The following is a 9,531-nucleotide window of genomic DNA, read 5'->3' as shown; positions in this document are numbered from 1 at the left end:
CTCGCAAGCAGCTGGCTACCAAAGCCGCTCGCAAGAGCGCCCCAGCCACCGGAGGTGTCAAGAAGCCTCACCGTTATCGGCCAGGAACCGTTGCTCTGCGTGAAATCCGTCGCTACCAAAAGTCGACTGAGCTGCTGATCCGCAAGCTGCCATTCCAGCGTCTGGTTCGTGAGATCGCCCAGGACTTCAAGACCGATCTGCGCTTCCAGAGCTCGGCTGTCATGGCCCTGCAGGAAGCGAGCGAGGCCTATCTGGTCGGTCTTTTCGAAGATACCAACCTTTGCGCCATCCACGCCAAGCGTGTCACCATTATGCCCAAGGACATCCAGCTGGCTCGCCGTATCCGTGGAGAACGCGCTTAAATTCGGTCTGCATTATAGTTGCCATTCTCAACAAAACGGCCCTTTTCAGGGCCACTAGAGCATTCCCTAAAAGAGTTGTGTGAGCAATTTTCCCTTCAGTGTACCTAAAACTGTTTGTTCCCCTGGGGGAACTACTTCCTAAAGCCCCTTGACCACCGAACGATCATACTCTCAACACTGATGAGGGGAGGTACGTCAACCAACCGACAACTCGAGTTGTCCCTTCATGCTTCGCTTTGCACACACTTTTGAATGTGCATCTCCAGCGCGGACTTCATTCTCTGGTACCGGCCGTATGTTTCCCCTTCTTCTTATGCTCTTTTCCGGATTCAGAAGCTTTCCCAGCTCGCCTCCCCTTGTTGCTACAAACTAGACAACTCGAACATCCAACATTGAAAGTTTGACCGTATGATTGAAACGTAATCTTTGGCTTGTTTACTTTGAATCACACCCCTATGATAGTTATAATTGTGGGGTTTGGAAATTGATTGATTCCCTCAATATTAGGAGCTCCTGATATAGCCTTTCCTCGAATAAATAATATAAGTTTTTAAATACTACCTGCTTCATCAACTCTTCTACTGTCAAGCAGTAGATAGTAGAAAATGGGGCAGGAACTGGATGAACAGTTTACCCTCCTCTCTCTTCAGGAACAGCTCACGCAGGGCTGGCTGTTTCAATGTTTTATGTTTCTGTTTCGGCAAATTGAACTCCAAAAATCGAAAGTTCGAGGTATCCCGAACAGAACATTTAAGAAGCCCAAACGTTTCCCCCCGCGGAATCTAGGAATTGATTCAGAAATGGTCATAATATGGCCGATATCTCTTCATCGATCCTCTCTGTGGCTAAATTAGATAAATCTGCAATATTTCAACAACAACTCTCTAGCGGTGGACTGGATATTGTCGTCCTGAAAAGGACGGTTTTTGGTTTGATGCACGCAGTGTAGTAACTTATGCCTTCTTCTCGGTTTTCTTCGGCAGCAAGACAGCCTGAATGTTGGGCAGAACACCACCTTGGGCGATGGTAACACCGGACAGCAGCTTGTTCAATTCTTCGTCGTTGCGGATGGCCAACTGCAGATGACGGGGAATGATTCTGGTCTTCTTGTTGTCACGGGCAGCGTTTCCTGCCAATTCGAGCACTTCAGCGGCCAGATATTCCATAACGGCAGCCAAGTAGACTGGAGCGCCGGCACCGACACGCTCGGCATAGTTGCCCTTCCGGAGCAGACGGTGAATACGACCGACTGGGAACTGCAATCCAGCGCGGTTGGAACGGGACTTTGCCTTTCCCTTAACTTTGCCTCCTTTGCCGCGGCCAGACATTTTGTGGTTGAGTTTGAGTGGACTTGAGAAACAAACGTTCACGAAGCGTACGTAAGCGGTACTGATGGTGATTTCACCGGATGAGGGTATCTTTTATACATGCGTAGCCCTGCGCTGCACTCATACTAGGATGGTACGAACGAAATGGATGAAGTAGCAAACGAAGCGAAGGGGCGGAACAGCGCTCACCATTCTACGGGTATAAAAGAGAACCGACTGGTTCGGTCGGGCATCAGTTTCAGTTTTCGTTTGGAATCTAAAACAACGTTAGCAGCACGATGGCACCGAAAACCAGCGGAAAGGCCGCGAAGAAATCCGGCAAGGCCCAGAAGAACATTGTCAAGGGCGATAAGAAGAAGAAGAAGCAGCGCAGGAAGGAAAGCTACGCCATCTACATCTACAAGGTGTTGAAGCAAGTTCACCCCGACACTGGCGTTTCGTCGAAAGCCATGAGCATCATGAACAGCTTCGTCAACGACATCTTTGAGCGTATTGCCGCCGAAGCCTCCCGCCTGGCCCACTACAACAAGCGTTCGACGATCACATCCCGCGAAATCCAAACCGCCGTCCGGCTTCTGCTCCCGGGAGAGTTGGCCAAGCACGCCGTTTCGGAAGGCACCAAGGCCGTCACACAAATACACCAGCTCCAAGTAAATGACGACCGACACTGCGTTCAATCACACCAAACCAAAAGGCCCTTTTCAGGGCCACTATTTCAATCCCGAAAAAGAGTTGATTTTGAAAATCTGACACTAGACTGTTTTATCACACTATTGAACCGACTGAGGTAGTGCCACGGCGGTGACTTCATAACGTGACAACACCCCCCTCTCTTATCAGTTTGAATTTATTCAATTCATTTTATTTATTCGATGTTATCAGTTTCAGTATTGATTAATTATAACGATTACAGTTGCAGAGATTTGGATCCCCATTCAGCTGCGTAATAAATAATAGGAATTTAATTGTTAAGCAGTATAGGGAAAAATCTGTTCACAAAAAAACCCTAGATCTAAGTTTTTCCATCAGTTTGAATTTAAAACAAGAAGAATCCACTTCGTACGTTCAACATTTCTGCTGATTGCAAAAAAAAAAATGTTGTGCCAGCCATGTTGTACCTTAACCACACTTCATTTCACTAGCAGAACGTTTAAGGTTCAATATTTATGCTGATTGCCATGTTGCCACCTTAACAACTTCATTTTTGCTATCGGTTGTGCTGCATGTTAGTAGTTTAGGACAATTTTGACATCATAGGACTAGCTAGCTAGGCAGGCATGATGACAAGTTTTCTTCTCAACGTATTGGAAAGAAGCTCATTATGTTTTCTAGCGTCCCATTACAAACGATCTCGTAAGAGCATCCCAGCAGTTCAGGCCTATCATAATAACGTTTATCGAACAACAGTTCGTCCCCTTGATGCTACAACTAGATAACTCGAAATTTGAAATTTTTGACTTCAATATGTCAAAACATTTTTCTTAATTAGATCTGCAAAATATCCACAGGTCTTAAGCGTGTGATTCAAAATACACAAGTTAAAGATTATTTTTCAATCATAATCTCTGCGATTAACCATCACCTTGTTAAACGGTCATACTTTCAAAGTTGCACATCTCAAAATTTTGATTTTCGAGTTATCTAGTTGTAGCATTAAGGGGACGATATATATATTGGCATTTTATGGTGTCTTCCAATCGGAGACGAGAATTTTCTCCCCAAGCCACGCCACCGCCGGACTGCAAAAGCGTGTAGTGCTTGTCCCATTAGATTACCCTTGCTTTTAGTGTGTGTGAACATTTGTCATATCAACTCTTTGATGAGTGTGTTTGGTGGCCCTGAAAAGGGCCGTTTGAAGAGCGAAACTTTGGAATGCGATTTAACCTCCGAAAACCGTACAGGGTGCGTCCCTGACGCTTCAGAGCGTAGACAACATCCATAGCGGTAACGGTTTTACGCTTGGCGTGTTCAGTGTAGGTAACGCATCACGGATGACGTTTTCCAGGAACACCTTCAACACACCACGAGTTTTCCTCGTAGATAAGTCCGGAGATACGCTTGACTCCTCCACGACGAGCCAGACGACGGATTGCGGGCTTGGTGATACCCTGGATGTTATCACGCAAAACCTTGCGATGACGCTTGGCGCCTCCTTTTCCGAGTCCTTTGCCTCCCTTGCCACGGCCGGTCATTTTGGATGAATTTGGTTCTGTGTTCGACGAACGGTAGTACTGGAACTGATGGCTGCGCCAAACACTAGCGGGCCACTTTTATACCCACTCGAGGGTTGAGTTCTTCTTTCCTCTCTTGCTTGTTCTATTCTTCCGTGGCTTCCGATTGGTTGCCTGCATCGATATGAGCATATAAAAGAGGACTGCCTGGTTTTTTGACCCTCATTCTGTCGCTGCGTTTCAACTGATCCGTTTGGATTGAAAGCAAATTAATCATCATCTAACACAATGGCCCGTACCAAGCAGACTGCTCGTAAGTCTACTGGAGGAAAAGCTCCTCGCAAGCAGCTGGCTTACCAAAGCCGCTCGCAAGAGCGCCCCAGCCACCGGAGGTGTCAAGAAGCCTCACCGTTATCGGCCAGGAACCGTTGCTCTGCGTGAATCCGTCGCTACCAAAAGTCGACTGAGCTGCTGATCCGCAAGCTGCCATTCCAGCGTCTGGTTCGTGAGATCGCCCAGGACTTCAAGACCGATCTGCGCTTCCAGAGCTCGGCTGTCATGCCCTGCAGGAAGCGAGCGAGGCCTATCTGGTCGGGTCTTTTCGAAGATACCAACCTTTGCGCCATCCACGCCAAGCGTGTCACCATTATGCCCAAGGACATCCAGCTGGCTCGCCGTATCCGTGGAGAACGCGCTTAAATTCGGTCTGCATTATAGTTGCCATTCTCAACAAAACGGCCCTTTTCAGGGCCACTAGAGCATTCCCTAAAAGAGTTGTGTGAGCAATTTTCCCTTCAGTGTACCTAAAACTGTTTGTTCCCCTGGGGGAACTACTTCCTAAAGCCCCTTGACCACCGAACGATCATACTCTCAACACTGATGAGGGGAGGTACGTCAACCAACCGACAACTCGAGTTGTCCCTTCATGCTTCGCTTTGCACACACTTTTGAATGTGCATCTCCAGCGCGGACTTCATTCTCTGGTACCGGCCGTATGTTTTCCCCTTCTTCTTATGCTCTTTTCCGGATTCAGAAGCTTTCCCAGCTCGCCTCCCCTTGTTGCTACAAACTAGACAACTCGAACATCCAACATTGAAAGTTTGACCGTATGATTGAAACGTAATCTTTGGCTTGTTTACTTTGAATCACACCCCTATGATAGTTATAATTTGTGGGGTTTGGAAATTGATTGATTCCCTCAATATTAGGAGCTCCTGATATAGCCTTTCCTCGAATAAATAATATAAGTTTTTAAATACTACCTGCTTCATCAACTCTTCTACTGTCAAGCAGTAGATAGTAGAAAATGGGGCAGGAACTGGATGAACAGTTTACCCTCCTCTCTCTTCAGGAACAGCTCACGCAGGGCTGGCTGTTTCAATGTTTTATGTTTCTGTTTCGGCAAATTGAACTCCAAAAATCGAAAGTTCGAGGTATCCCGAACAGAACATTTAAGAAGCCCAAACGTTTCCCCCCGCGGAATCTAGGAATTGATTCAGAAATGGTCATAATATGGCCGATATCTCTTCATCGATCCTCTCTGTGGCTAAATTAGATAAATCTGCAATATTTCAACAACAACTCTCTAGCGGTGGACTGGATATTGTCGTCCTGAAAAGGACGGTTTTTTGGTTTGATGCACGCAGTGTAGTAACTTATGCCTTCTTCTCGGTTTTCTTCGGCAGCAAGACAGCCTGAATGTTGGGCAGAACACCACCTTGGGCGATGGTAACACCGGACAGCAGCTTGTTCAATTCTTCGTCGTGCGGATGGCCAACTGCAGATGACGGGGAATGATTCTGGTCTTCTTGTTGTCACGGGCAGCGTTTCCTGCCAATTCGAGCACTTCAGCGGCCAGATATTCCATAACGGCAGCCAAGTAGACTGGAGCGCCGGCACCGACACGCTCGGCATAGTTGCCCTTCCGGAGCAGACGGTGAATACGACCCGACTGGGAACTGCAATCCAGCGCGGTTGGAACGGGACTTTGCCTTTCCCTTAACTTTGCCTCCTTTGCCGCGGCCAGACATTTTGGTGGTTGAGTTTGAGTGGACTTGAGAAACAAACGTTCACGAAGCGTACGTAAGCGGTACTGATGGTGATTTCACCGGATGAGGGTATCTTTTATACATGCGTAGCCCTGCGCTTGCACTCATACTAGGATGGTACGAACGAAATGGATGAAGTAGCAAACGAAGCGAAGGGCGGAACAGCGCTCACCATTCTACGGGTATAAAAGAGAACCGACTGGTTCGGTCGGGCATCAGTTTCAGTTTTCGTTTGGAATCTAAAACAACGTTAGCAGCAACGATGGCACCGAAAACCAGCGGAAAGGCCGCGAAGAAATCCGGCAAGGCCCAGAAGAACATTGTCAAGGGCGATAAGAAGAAGAAGAAGCAGCGCAGGAAGGAAAGCTACGCCATCTACATCTACAAGGTGTTGAAGCAAGTTCACCCCGACACTGGCGTTTCGTCGAAAGCCATGAGCATCATGAACAGCTTCGTCAACGACATCTTTGAGCGTATTGCCGCCGAAGCCTCCCGCCTGGCCCACTACAACAAGCGTTCGACGATCACATCCCGCGAAATCCAAACCCGCCGTCCGGCTTCTGCTCCCGGGAGAGTTGGCCAAGCACGCCGTTTCGGAAGGCACCAAGGCCGTCACCAAATACACCAGCTCCAAGTAAATGACGACCGACACTGCGTTCAATCACACCAAACCAAAAAGGCCTTTTCAGGGCCACTATTTCAATCCCGAAAAGAGTTGATTTTGAAAATCTGACACTAGACTGTTTTATCACACTATTGAACCGACTGAGGTAGTGCCACGGCGGTGACTTCATACGTGACAAACACCCCCCTCTCTTATCAGTTTGAATTTATTCAATTCATTTTATTTATTCGATGTTATCAGTTTCAGTATTGATTAATTATAACGATTTACAGTTGCAGAGATTGGATCCCCATTCAGCTGCGTAATAAATAATAGGAATTTAATTGTTAAGCAGTATAGGGGAAAAATCTGTTCACAAAAAAAACCCTAGATCTAAGTTTTTCCATCAGTTTGAATTTAAAACAAGAAGATCCACTTCGTACGTTCAACATTTCTGCTGATTGCAAAAAAAAAAATGTTGTGCCAGCCATGTTGTACCTTAACCACACTTCATTCACTAGCAGAACGTTTAAAGTTCAATATTTATGCTGATTGCCATGTTGCACCTTAACAACTTCATTTTTGCTATCGGTTGTGCTGCATGTTAGTAGTTTAGACAATTTTGACATCATAGGACTAGCTAGCTAGGCAGGCATGATGACAAGTTTCTTCTCAACGTATTGGAAAGAAGCTCATTATGTTTTCTAGCGTCCCATTACAAACGATCTCGTAAGAGCATCCCAGCAGTTCAGGCTATCATAATAACGTTTTATCGAACAACAGTTCGTTCCCCTTGATGCTACAACTAGATAACTCGAAATTTGAAATTTTTGACTTCAATATGTCAAAACATTTTTCTTAATTAGATCTGCAAAATATCCACAGGTCTTAAGCGTGTGATTCAAAATACACAAGTTAAAGATTATTTTTCAATCATAATCTCTGCGATTAACCATCACCTTGTTAAACGTCATACTTTCAAAGTTGCACATCTCAAAATTTGATTTTCGAGTTATCTAGTTGTAGCATTAAGGGGACGATATATATATTGGCATTTTATTGGTGTCTTCCAATCGGAGACGAGAATTTTCTCCCCAAGCCACGCCACCGCCGGACTGCAAAAGCGTGTAGTGCTTGTCCCATTAGATTACCCTTGCTTTTAGTGTGTGTGAACATTTGTCATATCAACTCTTTGATGAGTGTGTTTGGTGGCCCTGAAAAGGGCCGTTTGAAGAGCGAAACTTTGGAATGCGATTTAACCTCCGAAACCGTACAGGGTGCGTCCCTGACGCTTCAGAGCGTAGACAACATCCATAGCGGTAACGGTTTTACGCTTTGGCGTGTTCAGTGTAGGTAAACGGCATCACGGATGACGTTTTCCAGGAACACCTTCAACACACCACGAGTTTCCTCGTAGATAAGTCCGGAGAGATACGCTTGACTCCTCCACGACGAGCCAGACGACGGATTGCGGGCTTGGTGATTACCCTGGATGTTATCACGCAAAACCTTGCGATGACGCTTGGCGCCTCCTTTTCCGAGTCCTTTGCCTCCCTTGCCACGGCCGGTCATTTTGGATGAATTTGGTTCTGTGTTCGACGACGGTAGTACTGGAACTGATGGCTGCGCCAAACACTAGCGGCCACTTTTATACCCACTCGAGGGTTGAGTTCTTCTTTCCTCTCTTGCTTGTTCTATTCTTCCGTGGCTTCCGATTGGTTGCCTGCATCGATATGAGCATATAAAAGAGGACTGCCTGGTTTTTTGACCCTCATTCTGTCGCTGCGTTTCAACTGATCCGTTTGGATTTGAAAGCAAATTAATCATCATCTAACACAATGGCCCGTACCAAGCAGACTGCTCGTAAGTCTACTGGAGGAAAAGCTCCTCGCAAGCAGCTGGCTACCAAAGCCGCTCGCAAGAGCGCCCCAGCCACCGGAGGTGTCAAGAAGCCTCACCGTTATCGGCCAGGAACCGTTGCTCTGCGTGAAATCCGTCGCTACCAAAGTCGACTGAGCTGCTGATCCGCAAGCTGCCATTCCAGCGTCTGGTTCGTGAGATCGCCCAGGACTTCAAGACCGATCTGCGCTTCCAGAGCTCGGCTGTCATGGCCCTGCAGGAAGCGAGCGAGGCCTATCTGGTCGGTCTTTTCGAAGATACCAACCTTTGCGCCATCCACGCCAAGCGTGTCACCATTATGCCCAAGGACATCCAGCTGGCTCGCCGTATCCGTGGAGAACGCGCTTAAATTCGGTCTGCATTATAGTTGCCATTCTCAACAAAACGGCCCTTTTCAGGGCCACTAGAGCATTCCCTAAAAGAGTTGTGTGAGCAATTTTCCCTTCAGTGTACCTAAAACTGTTTGTTCCCCTGGGGAACTACTTCCTAAAGCCCCTTGACCACCGAACGATCATACTCTCAACACTGATGAGGGGAGGTACGTCAACCAACCGACAACTCGAGTTGTCCCTTCATGCTTCGCTTTGCACACACTTTTGAATGTGCATCTCCAGCGCGGACTTCATTCTCTGGTACCGGCCGTATGTTTCCCCTTCTTCTTATGCTCTTTCCGGATTCAGAAGCTTTCCCAGCTCGCCTCCCCTTGTTGCTACAAACTAGACAACTCGAACATCCAACATTGAAAGTTTGACCGTATGATTGAAACGTAATCTTTGGCTTGTTTACTTTGAATCACACCCCTATGATAGTTATAATTGTGGGGTTTGGAAATTGATTGATTCCCTCAATATTAGGAGCTCCTGATATAGCCTTTCCTCGAATAAATAATATAAGTTTTTAAATACTACCTGGCTTCATCAACTCTTCTACTGTCAAGCAGTAGATAGTAGAAAATGGGGCAGGAACTGGATGAACAGTTTACCCTCCTCTCTCTTCAGGAACAGCTCACGCAGGGCTGGCTGTTTCAATGTTTTATGTTTCTGTTTCGGCAAATTGAACTCCAAAAATCGAAAGTTCGAGGTATCCCGAACAGAACATTTAAGAAGCCCAAACGTTTCC

General features: G+C 46.7%; 4 protein-coding genes and 3 pseudogenes across 4 annotated transcripts; 5 read left to right on the top strand and 2 right to left on the bottom strand.

The window, feature by feature from the left end:
• Window positions 1–5: 5 nt before the first annotated feature.
• Window positions 6–417, top strand: LOC110680988 (histone H3-like; the record flags this gene model as incomplete). The annotated part of the gene is made up of 1 exon (XM_021856757.1): window positions 6–417. A coding segment is annotated over one exon (357 nt), but the record flags the coding sequence as incomplete, so codon positions are not given.
• Window positions 418–1,264: 847 nt separating this feature from the next.
• On the bottom strand, window positions 1,265–1,786 carry LOC110680989 (histone H2A). The gene has a single exon (XM_021856758.1). It carries the CDS (start codon window positions 1,688–1,690, stop codon window positions 1,316–1,318), a length of 375 nt encoding a protein of 124 aa, XP_021712450.1. The 5' UTR covers window positions 1,691–1,786; the 3' UTR covers window positions 1,265–1,315.
• A 94-nt stretch (window positions 1,787–1,880) lies between these two features.
• LOC110680987 (histone H2B-like) lies at window positions 1,881–2,440 on the top strand. Its single transcript, XM_021856756.1, has 2 exons — window positions 1,881–2,340; window positions 2,396–2,440. Exons 1-2 carry the CDS (start codon window positions 1,969–1,971, stop codon window positions 2,438–2,440), a joined length of 417 nt encoding a protein of 138 aa, XP_021712448.1. The 5' UTR covers window positions 1,881–1,968.
• A 1,530-nt stretch (window positions 2,441–3,970) lies between these two features.
• On the top strand, window positions 3,971–4,615 carry LOC110680991 (annotated as a pseudogene).
• An 870-nt stretch (window positions 4,616–5,485) lies between these two features.
• LOC110680990 lies at window positions 5,486–5,924 on the bottom strand (annotated as a pseudogene).
• A 247-nt stretch (window positions 5,925–6,171) lies between these two features.
• LOC110680986 (histone H2B-like) lies at window positions 6,172–6,547 on the top strand. The gene is made up of 2 exons (XM_021856755.1): window positions 6,172–6,424; window positions 6,483–6,547. The coding sequence occupies exons 1-2, from the start codon at window positions 6,172–6,174 to the stop codon at window positions 6,545–6,547; spliced, it is 318 nt and encodes a 105-aa protein (XP_021712447.1).
• Window positions 6,548–8,327: 1,780 nt separating this feature from the next.
• Window positions 8,328–8,816, top strand: LOC110680985 (annotated as a pseudogene).
• The last annotated feature ends 715 nt before the right edge of the window (window positions 8,817–9,531 follow it).

Source organism: Aedes aegypti, unplaced genomic scaffold, assembly GCF_002204515.2.
Source record: "Aedes aegypti strain LVP_AGWG unplaced genomic scaffold, AaegL5.0 Primary Assembly AGWG_AaegL5_hic_scaff_2284_PBJ_arrow, whole genome shotgun sequence".
In the NCBI taxonomy this organism is placed as follows: domain Eukaryota; kingdom Metazoa; phylum Arthropoda; class Insecta; order Diptera; family Culicidae; genus Aedes; species Aedes aegypti.
This window is presented reverse-complemented; position numbering and strand designations above follow the sequence as displayed.

Coding starts and splice junctions, on each gene's coding strand:
- LOC110680987 (XM_021856756.1), top strand. CDS start 1,969: ATGGCACCGAAAACCAGCGGAAAGGCCGCGAAGAAATCCGGCAAGGCC. Junction 2,341..2,395: donor CACAAATACACCAGCTCCAA/GTAAATGACGAC, acceptor GGCCCTTTTCAG/GGCCACTATTTCAATCCCGA.
- LOC110680989 (XM_021856758.1), bottom strand. CDS start 1,690: ATGTCTGGCCGCGGCAAAGGAGGCAAAGTTAAGGGAAAGGCAAAGTCC.
- LOC110680986 (XM_021856755.1), top strand. CDS start 6,172: ATGGCACCGAAAACCAGCGGAAAGGCCGCGAAGAAATCCGGCAAGGCC. Junction 6,425..6,482: donor CCTGGCCCACTACAACAAGC/GTTCGACGATCA, acceptor TGCTCCCGGGAG/AGTTGGCCAAGCACGCCGTT.